General features: G+C 39.2%; 1 protein-coding gene across 3 annotated transcripts in view; it reads left to right on the forward strand.

The window, feature by feature from the left end:
* Positions 1–3,608: 3,608 nt before the first annotated feature.
* The window catches only part of CHD9 (chromodomain helicase DNA binding protein 9), a 60,317-nt gene continuing 38,434 nt past the window's right edge, over positions 3,609–25,491 (forward strand). For all 3 annotated transcript variants that reach the window (XM_063312976.1, XM_063312977.1, XM_063312978.1), the window contains exons 1-5: positions 3,609–3,666; positions 8,385–8,482; positions 9,862–9,951; positions 14,461–16,041; positions 24,538–24,872. In XM_063312976.1, coding sequence (XP_063169046.1) covers positions 14,626–16,041; positions 24,538–24,872 — 1,751 coding nt within the window. In that variant the 5' untranslated portion in view covers positions 3,609–3,666; positions 8,385–8,482; positions 9,862–9,951; positions 14,461–14,625. The remainder of the gene's footprint in view (positions 3,667–8,384; positions 8,483–9,861; positions 9,952–14,460; positions 16,042–24,537; positions 24,873–25,491) is intronic.

Genomic DNA, 25,491 nt, shown 5'->3' on the forward strand with positions numbered 1-25,491 from the left:
GATGGCCCAATGCAAGATGTGAAGATCTGTGGTTTGTATAATTCACAGCTTTGTGGGAACCCAGCCAGCCTCATCTCTAACAATGGCAACTGCATGTGGAAAAAGATACTGAAATCATGATCAGTGATAAATGCAACTTTGTAACAGAAATGGTAAAATACAATAAAAATTAAGAACCAAGAAAAAAAAAATCAGGTAGAAAAAAGGTCCAAGTGCAATCCTTAAGATAATAAAAATACTGTACTAAATGAAGAATAAACTGAAATGAGGTATCAGTGATAAAGTATTGATAAAAATTAAACTTAAACATTCAAAACTAAATTAAGGGCTGAAAACTTTATCTTCATTGTTATGCAAATCCAGTTTGGCTGTGTAATTCAGTACATTTACTGTGTAAATCCAGCCAAATAGGGTTGATTCAATAAATTATACTCCAATTATGACTCAGTGTATCGCACAGACCCAGGCACTGTGGTTTATAAACCATGTTTATGGCTTACTGCATTATGCAAACACTATCATGGTTTCTTCAAGAAATGCAGTTATGCAATAGAACCTGGTTAGATAACTCCTAGTTTAGCACAAGGTGTGAAACAAGATATAAATTGTAATTGCAGATTACAAATCATCCATATCTGATTTCAACTGAACACAGACTGGCATCTGCTTCAGCATATTCAACTCTTTACTCACGAGGACATCCAACTTAGAAAGGGATGGTGAACGATATTTTACAGCATTTTGTTTAATGGAGCATACTTTTTCCTACATGTCTGCAGTGGTATTTCATACTTGCTCAGCACCACTGAAGTAAAAATGCCTGTTGGATGAAACACAAGAATCTTGGCAAAGAAAGAAAGAAAAAATCACTGGTGCTTCTAAATCCTAAATTAATTTCTGTGAAAATAAAGTTTAATTTAATTAGAGTTTATTTCCAGATAATTGGGATGTTAGAATGAAAAAGTGAATGGCTTAATTAACATGTCTACTTGGAAGCTGAGTTCCCAGGTAAATATGTATTATATTGCAGCCTTGGTTATTGTTGTTGGAATTAATTGCCTATAATTTTGTTCAGGTGTGTAAAACTGCAGTGTTGAATTTCAGATGATTCACAGGTTACGTAGCGAAGCCCATCTAATCAAACAAGGCTGAACTTATTTCCTAGTGCTCACACAGCTATGCTAAAACCATCATCTGACAAAAAGAATGTAAGAATATAAATCCCAGAGAACTCAGTCAAAAATAATACAAGGTAACTTGTTTTGGATCAGGTGGAAAGGGTGGATCTCTTCAGTGAATGTAACAGGCAAATTATCTTCCCAGGAAATCCTTGTATTTCCAACACCCAATTCCTCAACCACAATGTCCATTTCTTCTGGAGCAATGCAGTGTTTATGCCAGTGTTTCTCAACCTCAGCCCCTTTAAGATGTGTGGACTTCAATTCCCAGAATCCCCCCAGCCAGCATGTGAACTGAACAGTGAACTGAAAGTTCTAATAGCTGCTGAAACCTCCATTTATTTCCAACCTTTATTTTATTTTTCCTTTTAAGGGCTGACCTTTGCAACTGGATAGCCAGGATGCATCTGCATTTGTTTCTGAATGCAAAAAAACAAGACTTCTGAGATAATCATGCCACACCGAGATAAGATCATTAAACTCGTGGGCAAGTCTTCCAGTTTATTTTTAAAAGGATGGGGAATTATATTATGGGAAATCACGTTCATTGGTATACATTTTACTATTATTAAAAGGCAAAATTAAATTATGCCAAAAAAAAAAAAAAGATATTGCTCTCCTGAAGCTGGGAAAACCCAATTTCTAAGAATGTATGGGAAATTATGCAACTCTCAGCTCGCATCCATCCCCTCCCAATGCATGCTCAAGCAACACCCCCTCCTCATCCCGGTCCATTACTTGCTGGTTATTCAGCCTTCACAGCTGGAAATGTATCTTCTGAGAAGCACATCCACCATTATTAATGAAGCAACAGGAGTTGTGCTTCATGTCAGTGTGAAAAAAGAGGAGAAATACTGCTGTTGCTTCACATAGCTGGCACTGTCAAGGCCAGTGTTTCTCAGCCTTGGCAACTTAAAGGTGTGTGGACTTCAACTCCCAGAATTCCCCAGCCAGCATTGCCTATTTCTGTCCAGCTGGAAAGAGTTAGTTTATTTTCCAGAGAAATAGAACTTCAAAGTGCAAATTTGAATAATGCAACCATTTTGTGGGATTCATAATCAAGACCTAGCTGTACTTCACCCCACTGGGACATCAGGTTAGGAAAACCTGCCTTTAATATGGGCAGACTCCCCATGCACGCCCCTCACCCGTTCCTCTGGGGTTGGGTTCTCACCATGGTTTATATGTACAGTGCCAATCTGTCCTTTATTATAAAGGGCAGTCCTTTATCTCAGAAAACTGTCCTTTAGACTTATTTTTCAAGAACTCACTGTTGTCCTTTATTTTGGTCATTTAACTTTTACCATACAAATGGCACCACTTAATGCCCAGCCTTTCACATTCATGTGAAAATACGGAAATTGAATTGTCTTTTTAAAATAAATGTACATTTATTTCTTTGATTTTAGATATTTTATTAGAAAATGCATTTTTTGTAAAGTGTTTCTTGGTTTTGCTCTTGAATTTTCCTTTGTAAAGCAAAGTTATTAACATAAACCATTAAAATGTTTTATCCTTATGAACCTCCTTCAGATTTGCCTTTTTCAGGTTGGTCCTTTTTTTTCCCAAAGAAAATATGGTCACCGTATCTATAAACCACAATGCCCAGGACACAACCAAGCATTTTGCCTAGCACTGTCACCACATTAAGCCATATTGTGGTTTGTTTTGGCTTAGCATGCTGTGTGAAGCCAGCCATTGTGGTTTGTTCATCATGGATCATAAACTAAGCAAGTTGTAATATGAAGCAGAATCTCCTAAATAAAGAACTAAAGCACGAATATAACCCCAAGAGAATAAAAACGAGAGATCCATTTTTAGGGCTTTCAGAGGGAGGCTGCAAAAATCCGGACGACCACTAGATGGCAGCAAACACCAGGGAACCTACCTCCCTTCGCTCTCCCTCTTCTACCTGCCACGCCTCCGCCGGCCTGGACTTCAACTCCCAGGCTCTACAGCGCGCTTCGCTCAGATTCCTGGGAGTTGAAGTCAAACTCCTTTCGAGCCCACCAGCCAGAAGGACTCGGTAGCTTCCCGCCGCCTCCCCCTCCTCCCGTCGGCGCGGAGCTCCCTCCTCCGACCAATCCTCGAGCGGCTGACAAATATGCAAATGCACCTCCCTCCCGTCTCCCCGACCGCGCAGACAGGCTCAAGACGGGCCCGCCCCTTCCCCCGAAAAGCATGTGTGCCCTCCGCGGGTTGGCTGGAGCGGCCGTTGAGGTCGCGCGGGCCACCTCTCGCCCCACTGGCCCGCGTGTTGGGGAGCGGGCCGCGCACGCGCAGGCCGAGGGGGCGGTGGAGAGGGGAGGGAAGAGGGCCCTGCTGGTAGCCGCGAGAGCAGGCCGCGGCAGGACGGGTGGGCGGGGCCGGGCCGGGGCCACGCCGCGCCCACCCGGAGGCTCCGCCCCCTTCCCTCAGCCGCCGCCGCCACCGCCTCCTGCCTCGGGCAGGGCCTTCGCCAGCCGCGGAGCTCTGCCCTCGCCCGCCGGTAAGCCGCGGGGAGCCGGGTGGGCGGGGAGATCCTGGCGGGCGGGGAGGCGACGCGTGCGGGGAGCGGAGAGAAAGCGGGCGGCCGGGCTTCCCTGAGGCGAAGGGGAGTGGCCGCCGCCGCGCGCTTCTCCCTCAGCGAGCTGTCAAGGCGCCCCCGCGGCGGGGGCCCCTCCGCCCAGGGCCCCCGCCCGCCCGCCCGCCCGCGCGGGGGAGGAGCCCCGCGGGTCGCGCTCCGGCGACCCCCCGCCCGCCCCGAGGGCAGGCGGGCGGGCGGGCAGGCACGGCGGGGCCTGGCCTGTCACGCCTCCGCGGCCGCTGCCCCAGCCGCTCCCCGGGATGCTCCGCGAGGCTTCCCGTCCAAAGGGACCGTTGTCCCCCTCCCGGGCAGGTGGACGGGCCGCGGACCTCGGGGGAAGCCCTCCGCCGCCGCTCCGGCCGCCTTTCCCCGTCCCTGGGAGGCGGTCGCCCTCCCCCCCCTCCCCCGCCGCGCCCACGTGGGTGCGGAGCTGGGCGGCCGTGAGCTCGGCTGACACACGCGCGCGCGCGCACGCGGCCGCTTTCCTTGCAGGTGGGGGTTTCTCTGCCCCCCTCCCGTCTAGAGGCTCCGACTTCCTGTCCGGGTCGCCAGCGATCCGAGCCGCCAGAATGCCCCGAGGGGGTTTTGCTGCTGGCTTTTTCCAGGGTTTGGGCCGTTCCCCGCCCCTCTCAGTCTAACCTGCACCTCAGGGGGCTCCCGTCCCAGCACCAGCCGGGTCTGACCCTACCCAGGCTGCTGGCAATCAGCGGAGAGTGGCCTCGCTCCTGCCACCAAACATGGTAAAGGGGACCCATGTTGGGCGTGCGGGGGGCGGCAATGATCGAGTTTGGAACAGGCTTCCTTCCTAGCAAGATGTACTCGCCCCCATCTGCTCTTCCTTCGTGCTGAAGGCTGCGTTTTCGCTTCAGTCCCGTAACTGGCGAGTTAGGAGTAGTGTTTTTCTCCATAACGTGGGTTATTTGCTCAATAAGGTTGAGTGTGCCAAGAGCACACCTCTAGCCCAAGCTGTGCATTTGGAGGTCGGGCTCCTGGACGTAGGGCAGAAGGCAAAAACAGATTCCAAATTGTTTATGGAGAGAAGTGATGCGTGGGTCCCATTGAAAGAACTGATACAAGGCAGGTGGCCCGCACAACAGCTTCATTTCATACTTGTTGCTCCTAAGTGTTCATGGCTTCTTCACTGTATATCCAGGGCCCAATGTCAAGTGCACAGAAGAGGACCTGACCCTGCAAGTCCTTGATTCTGGAGCAGTGTGCAGTTACCATCGCATCAGTATTCCCCATATCGTGACTTGTGGCCATGCAGTGAAATAGAGTCTTGAAATGAGGTTTGGGAGGGGGACTCAAGCATATGCAGAATATCACATTCTGACCTACAAAATTAAGGCTTCTGCTGGTTTAAGAAACAGAAGTTATAGCCAAGGGACAGTTGCCAAGCAGGCATGAAGTTCATTTTAAGAAATACTTCTTCTGAAAATGCACTGTTAGGTCCACCAGCTCTTTTCCCTCCAGGCCGTTGTGAATAGGAGAAACAGCCTACCCAGAATATGTACTCATTTTTTAGGGTGGAAGGAGAGGAGGGCTCTACATAAAACAAAACAGAGATAGTTCCACTGCAATGGGTGGGGTTACCCTTATGGCTGAAAGGAGAAAAGATTATATATTGGTTTCCTAGGAAGTTTGTAAAAAGGCAGAAGCAGAGATCTTAGTGCTGGGTTGAATGCCAAATAGAGTAGGAATGATCAAATAATCATATTTGAACTTGATTCTCATCAAACCAGAGGCAATTCCTCAGCAGAATGGAAGGCAGCAGATGTGTGAGATCTGCAGTCTTTGAAACTGAGAATGTGACATTAAAGGTTTTTTCGTAGTATAAATGGTAGAATATCTGGTGCTATGAGAAGAGTTCACTCAAGTTTATTACTTAAACTTTTAAACTGAATTGCAGTACTGTATTTTTGTTACTCCTTTATTGCACTGCTACCATGCCTTTCCCTGGATAGTTCAAGGTGTCTTATATATGGATCTGCCTTAATTTTATCCCCACAGAAGCAACCCTATGAGGGATGTTGGACTGAGAGAGTTATGACTGGCCCCAAATCACCAGGGACCTCCATGGTTGAAGGAGGACTTGATCCTGGGTTTCCCCAGTCTAAGTCCAGCACCCTTACCACTACAGTAGTCTAGCTTTTTCCTTTATTGTGACTTGTCCCCATTTCTCTATCATTATTAGTATAGATAGGAAAAGCTGGTAGTTAATGGAATCCAGATGTGGGTGCAATGGATTGATTCAGTGGATTATCTAAACAGAAGAAAAAGGCAAATGTTGAGGAAAAACAGCATATCATACAGAATATTTGCAAGCTGGGACTTATCTTTTGAGAAATTGAGTGGGAATTAAGATTTTTTTTTCGTAATAATAAATATAGTTAAGGAAAAATAAAGTGAAGGGATTTATTTTGGTGCAGGTTGCTAGGGAAGGATTGAGGAAATAAACAGTTGGATATAGTTTCATAAAGGTTGGGGGGTACAGACAAAAAATGAGAGGGTACACTTTAGCTTACAGAAGATGACATTGACATGTATCAAAGTGAACCTGTTGGAATAATGTAGGCTTTCATGCTGTCATCCCTCAGTGTGTAATTTTTTACCATACTGGTGATGGTAACTGTAGTGGAGCAGCTGGCTGAAAATAAAATGTAAAATCTGAAAGTTGCTCAGGAACAGTGTATGGAAATCATGAAACTCACTATGATTCATATTTCCAATATATATTTATTGAAAGTGATATAATGTGCTTCATGTATATCCACATTTTATGCATAGTTACTTGCATATGGTAGCCTGTGCACTGCTCAGGCCTTAAATAAGTAAATAAATCTACAGTTGTTTTGTGGAATTGTTTTTACAGAATCCCGATAATCATATTTATATGTTTCCTAAGAAGTCTGCTCATATTGCGGCTTTATCGTTTTGTCTGACGCATCCTTTTCTGTTTTATATTTAGCTTATCTGGAAGAGTTGGATACTCTAGATACATATACACTCACTTTAAGTGGGGGATGATTCCGTTAAATGTTATTATTTCATTTTCAAGTATGAACAGTAATCTCTTCTAATTACTGTACCAAAGCTCTCTGATGGCTATGGCCACGCCATCAGTAGACCAGAGATTGCAGAGCCAAAGGCATGGCTATGAAACTAAGGACTGCTGTGGAAGGCTGCGGCACTATTGCAGCAAGGGAAAGCTTACCTGGTCTTGTGCATCGCTGAGTAACTGGGGGCTGCTGGTTTGTGTGTGTACATATCAGTTTCGTATTATATTACTTGCTCCTTGCAAGTTGTCACATATAATGGAAAAGTGGGTTCTTTTCTAAACTGTTATTAGTGTTCTGTAAGTTGTAAAAATTAAAAGATCTTGGGGAAATGGAGCAGGAGTGATTTTTTTCATACTTTAATTCACAAATGTTTGTGTAAAGAAAATTCCTCCAAGAACTGTTTTATTTCTGCGTGCCTCTGATTGCTTCTTGACTAGCTACAGGCAGTTGTTCAAATTAGCAGTCAGATGAAATGGTGTCTATATCATTTCAACAGATTATTCAGTCTATCAGGGCCTGCTGACTTTGTAAGTAAAATGTGTAGTTTAACATACTTCTCTTCCTGTCTCTTTCTTTCTTTTATTAAAACATAGTAAACCCCTATAAGTTTGCATATTGAACTAACATGTTTCCCCAAGTTCCAGTATCTGGGTATAATATAAAATATAAATAATTGTACTATCAGCAGTGTGACTTCTCTATTTAGTTTATGATGTTTTACAATTAGCCATATGTACATTATTGTGATCTTTCAATCAGATACACTATATTGTAAAACGTTCAGTTTGGAAATTCTAGTAACTGAAGGTTTTCAGATCCCTTCTAACAAACAAATTGGGGAAGCATAGAATAAAAACATACAATGCAGATGGTTTGGAGAGCCTAAACTGCTCACACAGTAATTGCCTAGGATCATCCATGATCTGTAATCCACTATCATCAGCTAGTGATTAATTTTCAGAAATAATCCTTGCCATCTATTCCCAGTGTGTCTCCCTTTCAACTTTCTTATCAATATTTCTTCATCATGGTTGCTTTAATTGTAACCTTACTACATTCTCCTAAACATTGGTGGTTCTTATCTTTAGTATGAATATGATAATATATAGCCATTTATAATATATCCTGGAACCGTTTGATTTCCTATCCTCTATGAATTAGTATTAATTTCTCTTCAGTCCTGTCTAATAGATTTCATCCCTACATCTTGAAAGAGTAAATTTCATAATTTAAATGTGTTGGGTGAAAACTTACTTGCTTTTTTCCTGTCCCAAGTCTCCCATTGCAATGTATTTCATAATAAGAGTTTATAGTGTGAACAGCAGTGAAAACTGTGGTGATCTTAACTTCTTTTGACCTTAATAGTAAATGATACATCTAGGATGTGCTTTTTGCGTGCCTTGCAATATGTGACAGGTGTGACAAAATTTTTGTCAATTATTTATTTATTTACTTACAGCATTTACATACTGCAGATTCCATAAGAACTCCTTGGTTTATTGGTGTCATTTAACTCATTTTAAAGCTGGGTCTGTGGCAGCTCTGCCTTACTAATGCTTTTTTTCTCGTCTTTCTTCTCAGTTCCGCTGTCCTAATAATATTGCTAGAAGAAAGTTTTTTCAGTCAACACTGGTGTCTCAGTGCAACCTGCAAAAGGGAATCAATTTGTGTACCAAATGGTAAGGGTTTTTTGTTTTGCCCTAGGGCCTATTTATGAATTGTCCATTTTCTTTGGATAACTGAACTACGTCCTACTGAGAGGACTTAGAATATTGAGATACTTTGGCTGTGTCAATAACTGTCGTATGTAGAGATTTTGCCTGTCACGTATGAAAGAGGTTTGCTCTTTCTCTTCGGTTACCTCTCTCTCAGCAGTTAGCCAAATGCTACCTCATAGGGGCAGGAATCAGTGAGATGTTTATAATTGTTCACCTTTGACAGTACAAAGCACTATATACTTGACATATCTCAAGCCTTGGTACACAAGTTCTATTTATGACCCTTCCAGCTGCAAAACCTAGTTTTGATAGAGGCCCTGTTCTGGGACAATTCTGAAAATTGTCTCTGAGTGGAGCAGAAACAAATAATTTCCTGCTGCACAAAAACGTTTTTCTCTCTTTAAGTATATTCATTAAGATCAAATTGGTGGGATGTGCTATTAAAAAAGGGTAGATCTCATGAAAGGTGAGTAGCATTCAGCTTTTCAAACTTCCTTCTCCGTCATTCAGTTTCTTGCAGCCCCTGAGAATCTGCTCTTGGGGACTAGGAAAATGTTTTGGAACAGCAGAGGTGAAGCAAGGGAGTAAAATCAGCAGAATTTTAGGTGGGAGGAGCCTTCATGAGCCCAAACACTTCTTGATTCAACTGTTGGGTTCACCATTAAGACATGAAAAGTTTTGCTGGAAAAGAATGATCTAGCGCATAGCCCTTGAGCAGAGGCCATTGGCTTCTGGGCACTGCCTGCTAGTCCAAGATTCTCTCCACCCATTTTCAGCACTGACTGTGGTGTAGTATTAGATCATACTGAGTCTAGCATTAACCAGTGCATGCTTTTTTACCAAAATTTACAAGCTACAGTAGCTCCACAGTCTGGCCTTAAAGCTCGAGTGAGAGATCAATCAAACAACTCTAACGGGAGCTCTAAATCTCCAAAACATTCTTGATCTTCTTGTTTCTTTGTTAAAATTTAAACTGTGCTTAAATCTTTATTGGGCCATTGTGTTAGACAGTTTTGCTGGAAGCAATGTTTGCTTTGTTTAATTAAAATGTACTTTAATTAAGAGCTATTTAAGATTGGTAGTACTGGGATATGCACTCCTAATGAGATTAAAAGTATAGCTTTTCCACCAGTGCTGTATGGTAAAGCATAATGCTAATACTAATATTTCGGAACTGTTTATTTTATATCTGCAGAAATACGCAGTGCCTAGCTTTGATGCCCAGGTTTTGTATTTTCAGGCTAACATTTTTCATACAAGCAGATTTGCAGTACTCAAAATAGGTGAGGGCAAAATTGTGCTATAACTGATTTGCTTAAAAACTGTTATTTATCTTTCAGATCTGTAATATTACTAAATTACATCAGGGACCAAATATTTCCCAGGATTAAGTAAAACTTTTGCAACAGAAATGTGCTATGTATTAATGGGTAAGGATACTTTTTTCTTATTTTTACCTATTTATGGCATTAATAATCAAATAATATATTTTGGAAAATATATGGCACAAGTATTTTTTATTGGTAGACCATAAAGGATTGTTTGCAATTATTGGATACCCTCCAAATCACTCTTAGAATGAGCTCTAAAAAAATGTAGTAGAAATGCAATAAGAAAGTAGCAATAAATGGCAGCAGTCCCCAAGTGTTCTATGAAACAGCCTCTGTTTTAAGCTGTTTGTGGAAGGCAATTAGGGAGGGCAGCAGTCTAATTTCAACCTGGAGGCCATTCTAAAGGTCCAGCATTGCCCCCAAGAAACAGGACCTCCTGACCTCGTCCCCCCGACCCCCCAAGAGGGAACCACAAGCTTCTTCTGAAAAGATTGTCTATAGTTTTGGAGAGAACCTGGTGCCAAGCCATAGAGAGCTTTATGGATTAAAACTAGCACTTTAAATTGCATTGGAAGCTTATTGGTAGCCAGTGTTGGGCCTGTGGCAAGTGCACAGTGTGCTCCCCATGTTGGGTGTTCGTGAGCACACAGGCTGTTGCATTCTGGACCACATGCAGCTTCTAAGTTTTCAAAGGTAGCTCCAAATAGAACATGTTAAAGTGATTGAAACAGGTAGTGATAAGGGCAGGATCCACTGTAGCAAAACCTTCCTGCCACAGGTATGGCTGCAGTTGGGATACCTGTCAAAGCTGTGCAAAGGCCTGCCTGGTTACAGCCACCCCCTGCTGTTCAAGCAGGAAGCTTTGAGCCTATGATAATCCCTAAAGTGTGGACCTGCTTCTCCAGAGCTAGTGCCTCCACGTGAAGAGATGACATTGGAGCAGGCAGGATGCCCCAGTGGAAATAACTCTGCTTTGCTTGGGTTCAGCTTTAGTCTACTGTGACCCATCCAGACCGTTACGGCTACCAGAAGATGCCATGGCCTTTCCAGCATGGCTCAGGTTGTGATGGCTGTCATCAGCATACTGATGGTATCAAATCCTGTACTGTTGAATTACCTTCCCCCGTGGTTTCATGTGGATAGTAAGTAGAGGGAAGAGGACCACCCCATGGCACGCCATAAGAAGTGACCTCTGGGTCGACCTCCTCTCCACCTCACCACCAACTGGGACCATCCACTGAGGAAGGAGTGGAATCACTGCCGCGTATTGCCCCCAGTTCCCTCAGACGGTCCAGTAGGTTGTCATGGACAGTGGTATCTAAGGAGGCTAGGACAGTCCCACTCCTACCAGGTCTCAACAGAGGTCATCCGCTAAAGCAAATAATGTAGTCCCCATCCCCTGTCTGGGGCTGAACTCCAACTGGAAAGATTCCTTTTATGTTCCTTCTAGGATGGTCCCCCACCAGCTCCATCCTGACAATCCTTCCTAGAAAGGGAAACTTGGATACCAAACAGTTCCTCTTCCTGTTCATTTCAAATCATTAGTAGGAGCCAATATTCACTATGAGCTACTGTTGCGTTATAAGTACTCTGTATTACTAGGAATATTTTTATATTCTATTTCTGCAGACAAGTTAAGGTGATTTCAGGAGTATGTGTCAGGCATAGGTTTGGTTCAAATGTGCAGTTCAGGCCTTCAGAAAAGAAGCAGTTCAGCAAAATGCAGCTTGGAGCCTGCCCCATTCAATTTGGGAACTTTTTTTTTTCCAGAAATAAACTCTGTGCCTCTTCCCTGAGTATTGTTGGAGATGAGTAACAACTAAGTTTTTTCAATATGATAAAGACAAGCTTTTATACATAAGCAATTACATAGTATGTATGCCAGAAGCTACAGTCCAAAAAGGGCAGGGTCAGGACCCAGATATAAATTCATATTAATTGAATTAATCAGTACTAGTTAGCATTAATGGCTTGTAAAATAGAATAGTTATTTTATAAGTTAATTAATCCCCCATTTCATATACAAATAATTCTCCTTTATACATAGAAATGCACTAATACACCCATATTCCACTCCTTCCTTCTTGCAGAAGGGAAGAAACAACAACAAAACTGCACTGGGAAGGAAAGGAAGAAGAAAGGAGGGAACAAAACCAGACAGAGAGGAAGCAAGGGAAAGTGGTGACCAGACAGGGAAGGGAAGAAAATAGAAGCCACGTTCTGGTCTTACAAAGCAGGTTAAATTCACCAGGCGGGAGCACCATCTAAGCTCCTAGTCTGCAGAGTAACATTCAAAAGCATCTGCAGCAGTTCCTAAGCTCTTAGAGCATCCCATACCTTTCAGGAAGAGTAGGCCTTTTTTGTTGGGAAACCTATCTCATCAACAGGTTTTATATTAAGCAGTGATAAGGAAGCAGTAGAAGTGGATAGACCAATGCTTTGTGTGTCCTTGCCCACCCGTGTTCCATGCTGGCACTTGTGTGAAAGTACCTCTTAGAGTCATTGGCAGGCACTACTTTAATCAGAGAAGTGACACGCTCTACCAGCAGACAGAGAGAAAAAGCTGAGGAAGCTTGATTTAGATTGTGGAAACTTAATGCAACTCTACATGCCCATTTGGAGTCAGTGTCAGAAGACTTTTCCTCTGAAGTGGTAGCAGCCAGGGAAATTTTTGCTGACTGGAAGGTGTTGATTGTCACACAACATAAGCCTCCACTGGAACCATTTCCAGAACAGCAACCATGTTTGTTGATTGCAACAACAATGGCATAAAATGTCAAAATTTGTTGTAATGCAAGTTTTCAAGGATTAAACTTCATCAGATTCATAAAACGTTATCCGTTTGGCAGGGATGATATTTATACAATACTTTTACTAGAAATGAAATGCTGAAAATAGTCTGTAGTGGTAATGTTCAAGCTTTTACAAAGTTAGCGAAACAACAGTTCCTAACTGCATTAACCTTTGTTGGTTTGATTTTTCTAGATTGACTTGCTGATTTTGTATATCATTTTTTTTTAACTTTTGATAGCCAAAAATATCCTAAAATATGGTGCTGAAGGACCATAATAACTGAGAATAGAAGAATGGAAGTACTGAGATGGTTTACGAATAACATTGTTGTAGAACTGCTACAGAGAGCTTAGTTAATAGACATGCCAGCTTTGTCATAGTACAGCAGATACCTCAGCACAAAAATGTTAATGTAGAGAACTTAATGGTGTGGAAGTTCTTCATAAAGTGCTGTGGATATAAATGCAGAGTGAGTGGATAAACATGATAAGCTTTTAGGATTCTTATGTAATGGTGTTTGAAATTTCAAAGGTTTTATAGGAATACAACATAAGGAAGAAAAAAACATTGAAACAAAACAATGGTAAATTATTGAAAAAGAAACTAGTATGTGGGGGGGGAGATCCGCATTAACTTAAAGTTTCAACCCATCTTTGAAGCTGGGCAATATTTTATGTATTTTTTTACGTGTACAAATACATATATTTATATGTAAAAATACATTGAGAAACATAGCACTGTATGAAGATAACAGAAAGTGTTTACAATGAAATTTCAGTTACAGTGTTAACATGTTCATACTCTGAATGAATTCATGCAACACGCAAAGCCAAAACCAAATAACTGCATTATGGCTTAGTATGGTGTATGAACCTACTCTCCTTAAACTGAACATATGTTTTCTAGAAAATATACTTGAGTTAACTATAACATCAATATGGAAAAGAACAAACTGGGGCAAAACATTGAAATCAAGCGTTTTGCATGTAAAGCAATATGTTATTCAGTTATATGTATTGTTATATACACTATGAATACATTCCTTCAACCACATTGACATTTCTTTTTCATATCCCTAAGGAATATATTTTACCCCAATAACAACTACCTTTTCAGGGAATTCTTGGGAATTTAATTGAGCTTGCTTACTTTACTTTCATATATATAAAAAGATGTAAGCCCAAATCCTTAATGTTTACAATTGCTTTGCCAAACAAAAAAATTGCTTTGTGTACCAGAGATTTTGGATTATGTTCATGTGTACTAAAAATGGATATATTTTAAATTCATACTAATGTATAATAAACAGCCAGTTTGATGTAGTGGTTAAAGCATCAGGCTAGAAACCAGGAGACCGGGAGTTCTAGTCCTGCTTTAGGTTCAAAGCCAACTGGGTGACCTTGGGCCAGTCACTTTCAGTCCTAGGAAGGAGGCAATGGCAAACCACTTCCGAAAAACCTTGCCAAGAAAACTGCAGGGACTTGTCCAGGCAGTCTCTGAGAATCGGACACGATTGAATGGATTAAAAAAAAGTATAATAATAATATAATTCATTAAACTTGTATGCTGCCCAATTCTCAACAATTCTGGGCAGCTCACAACAGTATTTATTATAGAAAGCTATAAGTATGCATTGTTTGAAGAATGTATCAAAAACTTGACTAAAATTTAAGTCATAGATTTAAAATAAGTTTATTGTGCAAGAACCTTTCTGTATTTAAGTGTCACCTAATAGGTATAATGATTAAAATATAATATATAGTGATTAAAAAGATATTCCAAACTGTTTAACTGCTTTTTTCCCTTATTGCCTAGGATATTTAAAACACTTCAATATCTTATTTCTACAAAAATGCTGGTGGATGTCAACATGGCTTAGATAAGGTGCTTCCCACTAAACAATTATTTTGCTGGTGTGTGCTGCCGTGAGACTTGCTAACTCCATTTGTGGTAGTGGCAAAATAACACAAACATACCAAGATGACAGATCCTATGATGGATTTTTTTGATGATGCCAATCTTTTTAGTGATACCTTAGAAGGTTTGTCGGATGATGCCTTTGTACAAACTGGACCTGTTTCACTTGTTGATGAATTGAACTTGGGTGCAGAGTTTGAGCCTTTGCAGATTGATTCTTTAAACCATGTGCAGGAGACTCAAACTCAACAAAAGATGAATGATTATGAACATCTAAACCAGTATGATTCTCTGAAACTTCAAGTAAATCAGTCCTTCAGTAGTCCAGTTGACAATGTTTTATCACCACATTCTGAGTTTAATTGCTCTCCTGTTCATCCACAAAATCAGACCAATGGATTGTTTCCTGATGTAGCAGATGGAAGTCCAATGTGGGGACACCAAACTTCAAGCAGTGTTTCTAATCAGAATGGATCTCCATTTCACCGAGGACCTACACAGTCTATGCAGCAAAATAAAAGCTTTGTAGCACACCACAGTTTTGCCTTATTTCAGGCCAGTGAACAGCATCATCCGTGTGCCTCGTTGCAGTCGCAGCAAAGCAGAAATGGTATTAATACAGGAGAGAATACTCAGAATCAGTCTGAAGGTTTCCTGGAGGTTAATGCATCTGTCTCATGTAGAACTAATGTTCCCCATCCATCCCAAGCTGTTGATATATCAAAATCACAACAGTCTATCTCTATGCCATCATTTTCTCAGACTACAAATAACTCACCCCACTTTTGTGGAAATCAAGAAGGAAACTATGATGGACCCTCTCCTACTATAACATCATGCTCTATTAATACACAGTTTTCTCCTCCTTTTACTTACAATAGTAACCAAATCTCTCCCTCCAGTCTTCTTCAGTCTTCTGCAACTCTTTCTGTTAGTCAACAAACTCATCCTCTGTCTGACTTTTCTGGAAGTGATGCCTTTGCAACTCAAAGAGGGACCAAACAAGAAGATTCGGATAGCATCCTTAATTCAAGTACAACATTGAATTCAAATAATTACCATGTGTTGCATTCAGCACAACCTCAGGGCAACTTCAGTGGTTCAAAACTGTCAGCGGTGAACATTAATTTTTCTACCCCTACTGGTTCTGGTCCTCAATTAAGCCACTTCAGTGATCCTATAGAGGGTAATGGTTTTTCATCTTTGGATGAGAATTTGCTTCAGGTGGAGTCTCAAACTGAATCGTTTACAGAACTTGACCCAGAAGCTCTCCTTCAGGAAGATCTCCTTCCCCAGTTTGATGAATCTGCATTTGTTCAGGACACCCCAAGTAATGATTTAGAACATCAACTGGAACAATGCATTGTCCCACAAACAAACCTACTTCGGACTCAGCCTCAAAACTGCAATCATCCTTGGTATCCTCCTGATTCTAATCTACATCAGCAAGAGCAGAAGTATGTCAGTGCTCAAGGCCAGGTAAGTAATACTGTTGTAGAGTAGTATTGTTGTGACTAGTTTATTCTTTACTGTGCATTTAGTCAATACTAACTGGCAAAATCAGAACTAATTAGTAACTGTCCTGAAGGATATTTATGCATGCATAAATCTAGGATGTTGTTAAACAGGGTTTTACTTATTTGTGATGGAATGAATACTGAATAGCATAATAAATTAAAATTTATGTCCATTTCAGAAATTGCACTTTTCTGCCATATTTTGCAAAAAAAAAACCTAGAACATTTTTAAGCTTGAACTATGTGACTTGACAGATTGTAATTTGTATTTGTACTTCTGGTTTTGCCAGCTGTTGAACTTTGTGGTGTAAACTGGAAGGAAAAAAAAAATGAGATAATAAATATATTAAAAGTTCTTAAATGCCTTCCATACATGTCTCTTTAAAAATATTTTTATTTAGGTACATCCTTTTTTAATGTTGTACATATAGCTTTTTAACCAGAATATTAGCTAATATAGACACAGCAAGGATTGTACATGTGGCTGGATAGACAGAAATGCTGCCTTTCCAGTATTCCAGTTGACCTTAGAATTTGCAGTCTCCTTTATGTACAAAAGTTTATTTTCCCAACATATAGGTATATTTTGACATGCAAAGAAGGCATTTTGATTTTCAGTCAGTTACTAGTGAAATTTAATCAAAAATTTAAATAGAGGTGATTTCTTCACTTTAGTGTTAATAGTTAATTTTTTTATATGACAGAATATAATCCTGGGTAGTACAGTGCTATACAGTTGGAATACTGTATACACATTTTTACCTTGAAATATACAACAGGATATCTTGAGGACATGATCCTGAAGTGTTATCCTAGAGGAAATGCTTTGTCGCTAAAATTAAGGGGAACAGGTTTTTTTTAGAAGTCTTAAGTCATATAGCTTCTCTTCCTTGGATAGCCGTTACAAATGACATGTTTTCTAATGATTTAATAACTGTCTAGCATTTATTAACATGTATATTGATTTCTTCAGTATATCAGATATGTAGAGCTAATGACTTAGCCAATGTGCAAAATGTTACTGTCTTAATGCATGTAGGGATTTTTGTACTTTTTAAAGACTCTGATGAAACATTAAGTAAACTATGCTTCCAGATAAAATCATATATGATTGTAGCATGAATATTTAAATGAAACTTTATGCACAGATAGATGGATGATATGGTTGCCCATAAATCAGTAAGAATGGATAGGATCCAGACTTGGTCAAACTTTAGAGTAGAGCTATTGAAATTAATGGGACTTAAGATATCCATTAGTAACTTAAGCCTTTATATGTTCTGGGTTCTACAATATGTGCAATTTTTTAGTACCAGCCTGTTACTGTTAAAACATACGCAGAAAGATCTAGGATATCTAGGGGAGATAGAAATAAATTTTCCTGAAGTAAATGAGTAACATTTAGTTTGTCTTCTTGATTAGATCAGTAAAATGAATTCCATAGCCTACAATAATAGAATTCTGCATTTCAGTATCAAATAGATACTACTTGCTCAAAAGTGAACAGATACCAATTTCCAAACTCTTCTGATATGTACAAGTTAGCCATCGCAGTATAATTTACTGCAAAAATGTTGACATGGATTTTTATTAATATAATACTTTGGAAGATTCAAGACAGTGGTTGTCTCTGTCGGCAGTTCTGTATTAGGAGAAAGTTTTTTTGTCCTGGACTGGCAGCCAGAATTGAAATATGATCCTAGCTATTACTTGTCTTGTGCTGCAGAAGCTACTTTGCTTTGCCAGGAAACTCAGTGACTGAAAGCAGAGTCATTAACTGTGGTTTTCATGCTCTTGGTGTCCTCTGTACCTCCTTAAGGCAAAGTATAAACAGGAAGTGGATTCCAGGAAGCAATGGAAAAGGAGACAGTGATAAGTTGGAATTCATGGATCATGGCAGTATATCTAAAGAGTATGGTGTGGGATCAAAGTCAGATCAAACACAGGTTGAAGTTGCATCTGAACTGAGATTTAACATAATTGTGTTGAAGAATAATTTTCTGAAGCAGATATGATATAAAAACAAATTTCTAGAACATACATAAGATGTATGTTCTGGAAATTTGTTTTTATATCATATCTGTGTGAACTCCCAGATTTCCCCATCCAACATGCTAATTGCTGAGAATTCTCATAGTTGAAGCGCACATATCTGAAAGATGCCCAGGAGGATTTACTGTGATGAAAGCAAACCCTAACAAGGGTTGGACTTCTTTTCCACCTCCATGTTTTTTGTTTTTCTTTCTCTCATGTGAACACTCCTAATGTTTATTTATCATAGTTTTGAAATACAACAGAACTTTGTACTGTATTTAATCTTAATTATGATGATTGAAACAAGCGAGCTTTAGAAACTGTAATATGAAATTGGCACGTTTCAAACAAACTATAGTTAAAATTGAAAATAGTTTGTCATGTATAGAAGAACTTGTGCTCATACTGGAGAATTGAGAGAACTGGGGAGTATGTGAGTCTGAGATTAAGTCTAGCACATTTCCATAATAATAAACTATTGTTTATCATGAGTCCAAACCAATTCAGTCATTTGTGCCTTACTTAATGAAGTAGTGCTGACTTTTGAGAGCTTTAAAATTCCTGCTGAATGAAATTTGACTGAGGTATTTTTAATTTTAAGTCTATATTACACTATGTTTTATTCAGTGTTTGCACATTATATTTCTTTCAAAATTAGTTCATGAGAATCAATAAGACTGGAGCAGGCAACTTGAGACTGTATGCCAATTATTGGTTCAGCTGAGATAAGCATCAGATGTGATCATTTATTTCTGATTCCCCCCTTTTTTCTTTTCTGAATTTGACTTGTCTCTCTTACTCCTTGGACCTGTTTTCTCCTCTTCTCCCAGCAGTTCTGATACAATTACTTGAAAGCAAATCCCATTAAATTTATTAAACGTTTGTTTGTAAATATACTTAGGAATGCCCTAATCTGAATGCATTTCATTATTCTCTAGAAGTATTTACTAAGCAGTGAATAGAAGTGTCTTATTTTAGGAAAGGGTGGATTTGTTAAGGTAGTTGTACTTTTTAAAAATTCAATATCCATAATTGGGAATTTGAAAAGTTTATTTTTTTTATCTATTTCTATGTAATTTGGTCAATTCATAAGTCTTGTTCTTTGTCTCTGCAACCATTTAATGAAAATATGTTGACTTCAGTAATTCAATTGGTTTCATAAATAGTGTAACTTTTAAAATACTGTTTACGGCAGTTCCTTTGCCTTGCGCCTTGTGCTTTGTGATCTCTCTCTTGCAGTATGATCTTGCAACTTATTTTCCACTTTTTTTTCATCTTTGTGATTTCATGTTTAAATATGTGGCTTTGCTATCATAAGTATTATGAAGATGTAGATCTGAAAGGAATATTTCTTCAAACAAGGCAAGCTTTGTGGAAGACGTCCAGTACTGTAAGCAAGTAAATGATTGCCTTCATATAGTTACTTTGGGCTAAGTAAGGAAGGATTTCCCTGTTCACCAGAAATGTTATATGATCAGAGGTTTTCCTGTCTACTTCAGTATTCCAGTGGTATAGAACTGACTGATTTAGTGTTATCTAAATTGGAATCAATGGCTTGTGCTTATCCTGGCAAGTCAGAATCCAAACCTATGGTTTGTTGTTGGGTTTTGATTTCTAGTTTGTTGGGCTGTAACAACCTGTATGCTAACCAAACCTGCCCAGGAGTTTTTCTGATACGTTTTTAGAGGAAGCAGGCTCATTGATTCACTCTGTGCCAAAATTCTTAAATTCTAGGTTAGAGTTTTGTGTAAATAAACCTCTGATTGTAAGTTACTGTTTTTTGGATGTAGGTGCAGCATTTTGATTAGATGAAAAATGCGTTCATCCAAAAACATAAGAACCCTTTTGTACCTAAAATCAGATTCCATGATGCCGTTTATCCCATTTCTAGCATTGTGCAGGTTGGTGCCTCTGTAAAATGTTCAGTTTCATTCATTAAGTAAAGCAAAAGCTTGTTTGAACTATACCAGTTCTGAACCTGAGATTTTATTCATCTATAATGGATCATCTATAATTTTATTCATTTCAGCCAGTAAACATAGCCCTGAAGGAGTTTACCATTCTAAAATCGATATATTAAAAACACCTATTTGCATGTCATTACAACTGCAACTTACAGCCATACTGACAAAAGACAATAACATAGGGCGTTCATGTTTAGGCATACGTGGCTTGTTTAAAAAATTGTTTAATTCTATTGGATAAGATTCCAATATTTGTCACTTGGGAAATTATTGAAAAGATGGCACAAATACAGCTTTTTAAAGTCAAAACTTATTAAACTTATTACACTTTTACAACAGGCAAATGGACTTTTTTTATTAAAATAAATGGTTAAAATTTAGGATAATCGAAATCTCAAAGAAGGATTCAGACCACACAGACTTCCTATGATTTTCACCAAGTAAACCGCCCAGAGTCCCCTTTTCAGGAGAGATGGGCGGTGATAGAAATTTGAAATAAATTGATATGATATGATATGATATGATATGATACGATACGATACGATACGATACGATACGATACGATACAAATCAGTGTCAGCTCTTTTGTTCTCCCATTACCTGTATATCAATACATGAAATCCTACTATGGCAGGTGGAAAAGACTTGTTGACGAGGTTTGTACACCATATTGTGGTTTGTTGATTTTGCCTTAGCTCAATGTATCCTATCCCCTTTGTGTTATTGTTTTGTTTACTGCAATCCTTGACTGAAAAAAACAAAGAAACCCAAGAACAACAGTGACCATCAGCTACTGAAATATTGCTCAGTCCTGGTATACAGGTCATTAAATCTGTCAAAAGTTTGGAAAATATCTAAAAGTTAAAAGACCCAACTGGCTTCCCACCAGATACTCAAAAATTCTAACTGGCCTTAATAGCAAATCACTTTTAAATGCCATTAGTGAAGTCTAATTCAATTGCATATTAATAAGGCATAATCAATATTGATCAACCCAAACATGATTTTAAAAACCTTTCACTTTTAATCTTTAAATAAAATTTTATTTATTATTATTTATTAATCATAATTACTTGTGCTGACTTTGGGCAGCTTACAAAAATAACATAAATTCATGGCTTCAGACTCTTTTTTTGCCATTATAGTAATTATAAATACTTTGTTTCCTTCATTCGCCAAAATGTGGGAATGATATTTTAGGAAGTATTATAGATTACCTGATTTGTCCCCAGATATTCATATCACAAAATGAAAAGAAGATAGAAGGATAATTCTAGATTAAACATGGTATAAGAAACTGGCTTTAAACTCCAATACAAAGTAGTACTGTACAAAAGCTTTCCTATTCTTTCTGAAAACATCAGGTTAAATTCTGATACTTGTAATAGCAGATACCTAGGTCTAGAATATTGTTCAGTTCCTGAGCTTCTGACAATACTTACAAAAAAATAACTCATCTGGTGTTAATATAAAACAATAACAAAATTCCATTAAAATGGTTATTTGTCAGATTTTAAATATTCGGCGTATATGTTGCAGATAAAAGTATTATTTCCGCTTTTGCAGAAGGTGGAAGAGTAAGAGTTAACCATTCTACCCCATGCAGGGAAGAACAGTCCATTGAGGGTTAACTAGCAGAGTCTAATGGAATAATAACTGGTAGCACCATCTGCTGGCCTACTTCCGCGGAAGGAGTCAGTATTTTTAACGACATCTCTAATATTCACGCCGATGCATTTTGATGCTTTGTGCATTCATTTCTTTTGGTATTTTGTTGGAATCTAGCTTTCTGCTTACAGCTATTTTTGAAACCCTGTAGTTCTGGGATGGCTGATGGTGTTCTTGTTTAGCAGAGGAACGAGACTTATGCTGGTCAAGGAAGAAATATGTTGATAAATCACAATGTGTATTTATGGAAGGCTGTGTATATCTTGGCTTTTGGCTTGCTAAATAGGCCATTTAGCAATCTTCTTTCAATGCTGTTCTCTTGAACGCTACCTTGGGTGGTGAAAAACCAGAGGGCAACCTTTGTCTAATACCAAAAATGTCTTCAGTGAAGAGGCCAAGAGGAAGGGTAAGTGAAAGCTTGAATGAGTGGGAGGAGGAGGGGTTCTTTGGGCTAAAAGGCTAATGGGATTGAATAACCTTCCTTATTACTGGCTGCTGCTACGGGAGTCGTGCTGCATCGCCATCTTGAGCTTGTTGCTGTTTTCTCGAATCTTGGTGATTTGTTGTAGCTTGCAGGCCTTGAGATGGCATTTTACTGAGCTATCGTAAGCCCTGCTTTCTTCCTGGTGCTGCAGCTCTGTTGGTAGGCTTTGATGAGGCTCTCATAGAAAAATGTATCCAGTGAAGCTAACTGGATTTTTCCTGAAAATGTATTTGGAAATTCCTGTCTTTCCCCCTTGCTGTAGTGAGAGGCACATTTATGGGTGAGAACATAACATAATTATTATCTCTTTATCTGTCTCTCTCTCTTTCTCTCCTCTCCCCCCTCCCCCCCCCCGTTTCCCTTCCCCCCTGTTTGGATAGGAAATTCTTTCCATTCCTTGCATTGTGCTTTTTAAAACTGTCTTCCATGCAGTCTCAGAAAAGCTGCTGTAATTGTTTATGCTGCAGTCAGGAATTTCAATCTGAGTACATTTAGAAACAACGGCCAAACAAAAGGAACTGTTTAACTGTGAATCAGCTATACATGAAATTTTAAACAAAGGGTATTTTCATAACTTATTGATTGGGATCATCTTAGTATAAAAGACGTAGTGTTCCTGTGAAAAATCTATTTTACACAAATACCTTGTGTCTGAGTATAAAACAATGCTTTACGCACAGATTATGTTATGACGTTAACTTGCGTGTTATGTAAGTGTATAATTTCTCTTGATGCTTCATCAGTACATCATTCGACATCTTCAACGTTACTTAGTGGCTAGAGCAGCAGGTAAATGGAAAAGTGCTCCTTTACGTGGAGTTCTTTATACTATTCTGCTTGTTCAGATAAGAAAAAGCACTACTAAGAAATCATGTTATTACATTTAAACCACAAGAGGGTAGGTAATGAGAACAACTAGTAGGCAGTTGTACAATAAATACATTTAAAATACTTTTATATTTGTATGCATAATAATGAAAGATGAGTGGGCCTACAAGTGTAAATTTATTTATGACTGAGATGAAACAGAGCAGAAAAGAAGGAAACAAAAATTAAAATGGAGAATATGGATAAATGCAGTTGCGGCAAGAATGCTATAATGGCCCACCCACAATTGTGCTTGAAGACTGGAAACTGGACCCTTCTCTAGCAGGCTGCTGCTGCTGCTCCGTTGTGCCCAGTATCTGTGCGTGCTCACTAATCCTCCAGGCTCTGAAGATTTCAAGCCTTGCACATTTTTTTGCAACAGAATTTTCAGATTCATTGTCAAAGTTTTTAAAACCTAAAAGATACTTCATTTTTATTATTTAATGTATAATTTTAAATTATACGTTTGTAACTCTGCTACCTTTTATATTTAAGTACGACTACATTTGTAATGAGAGAAAATTCTTTAAAATGTTATCTGCCTTTAGCATGTTGATGTTTTTGTCCTTATTGCACAAAATAAATCTGGCCTAATATTGAAACAGTTTTCTTCTAACTAAAGCTAGGTATCCTTCTGTTTTTTTCTAAATGTTGGTTGTTGGATAGAAGTCAGAACATTGGATTCTTTTTTCAGTTATATGATTTCCACAAATACTGTTTTTATACTGATTTTTAAAGCAAATTTGTGATATGACTTAAACATTTCATTTTTATTGAATCTGCAATTAAGTACCTGATTCAGTTCTAAATGCCTAATGAAACAATCCTGGCCTCCAGGCGATGGGAACAAAGTATTCTTTCACTAATGGAAATCTCTCAGATGGAGGATGAAGAAGCAGATCCACCTCAGGAGATCCGTAGAAAATTCAAGTGTGCTGATAGGCTCTTAATGGAGCATTCTGAAAGCAGGACAGACATGATGATGGATGTGCTGGATTTTAAGATCCTGTATTCCTTTAAAAGGCCCCAGAGTTGGGCCTCTCTAAGTGTTTACCTGCTTATAAAGTGAATGTGAAAGAGAGTTTGAAAAAGAACTGCCAAAAAGGAGATGAGGTATTCCTACCCACACTTCCTCTCTTAGCTGATTCAGGTACGGGACACTTTGGAGGTGGTGAATAGTCCACTGCTTTTCCTCACCTCCACTGCAGACGGCTTTGTTGCACTGCAGTTCTAAACTTGCTACGGAGCAAGCCCCTTAGAACACAGTTACTCTGTGTAAACGTGCATAGAATGCATAGAATTTTTATTCTCTGCTGGTATCATATGTATTTGGGAGCAGTTCCTGTGGACTGTTACTTCTGGGTCCACGTCTAGTTTGCCCTGAGATTTTTAGTATATCAGTATATTTATCTAAGATGAGTAACCTATTTTTTTCTTGCAGCCTCCCTCCACCAAGAAAGCAGATGGTTCTGGGACATATGCTAAGTTGCAGAATACCCAGGTGAAATCAATGCTTGAGAAGAAGCAGAAGAAAAAAGTGGAATCTGAGAGTAAGCAGGATAAAGCTAATCGCATCATATCAGAGGCAATCGCCAAAGCGAAAGAGAGAGGGGAGAGAAACATTCCACGTGTAATGAGTCCAGAAAACTTCCCAAGTGTTTCAGCAGAGGGGAAAGAAGAAAAGAAGGGCAGGAAAGCTAAGTCCAAACCAAAAGACAAAGAAAGCAAAAAGCCCAAAACTGGTTCTTCCAAAACTAAAGAGAGGGCAAAAATTGGGTAAGTTGCCTAACGTTTTCTTTTATGCCCTATCCATGTATTTCTTCTCATTTTTTTCAGTAGGACTTAAGTCCAGATGATGATGATGATGATGATGATACAGATACACCCAAGGCAATTTTGAAGATTTGAAATAACAGTGAAAAATATGGTTTAAGAAATGGTTAGATATACTCTACAAATATTATGTTGACTAAGCCTGTAACCCAATTTTGAACTCCCTAGGGTATGGTAATGGGAGGAGGATATAAATATAGTAATAAATAAATGTTTCCTGCAGTGTTGTATGCAAAAATTCCCAAGGTCAATTCAATTACCACAGAAAGTGTTGGAACCACTAATATAACTGACACATTTGCTGCTCCATTTTAGTTCTATCCATTCCTCAATCTAGCACGAGAGAGAGTTCATCAATTGGGTATTAATTATTAAAATGCTTTTTAAAAACTCAGCTTTTGTGTTTTTTTTTTCACATACTTTATGGGCTTGCTTACTGATTTTTTCCCCTCTTTTAAAGAAGAGTGATACTGCTAGTCCTGGTACGTTAGGCTGCCTTAGGAGAAGAGCTGCGCTACCGGTTTTGTTTCCAGTTTCATTTGTTTGATGGCTCAGCAGTTAA

Source organism: Candoia aspera, chromosome 11 (assembly GCF_035149785.1).
Source record: "Candoia aspera isolate rCanAsp1 chromosome 11, rCanAsp1.hap2, whole genome shotgun sequence".
Lineage (NCBI taxonomy): Eukaryota > Metazoa > Chordata > Lepidosauria > Squamata > Boidae > Candoia > Candoia aspera.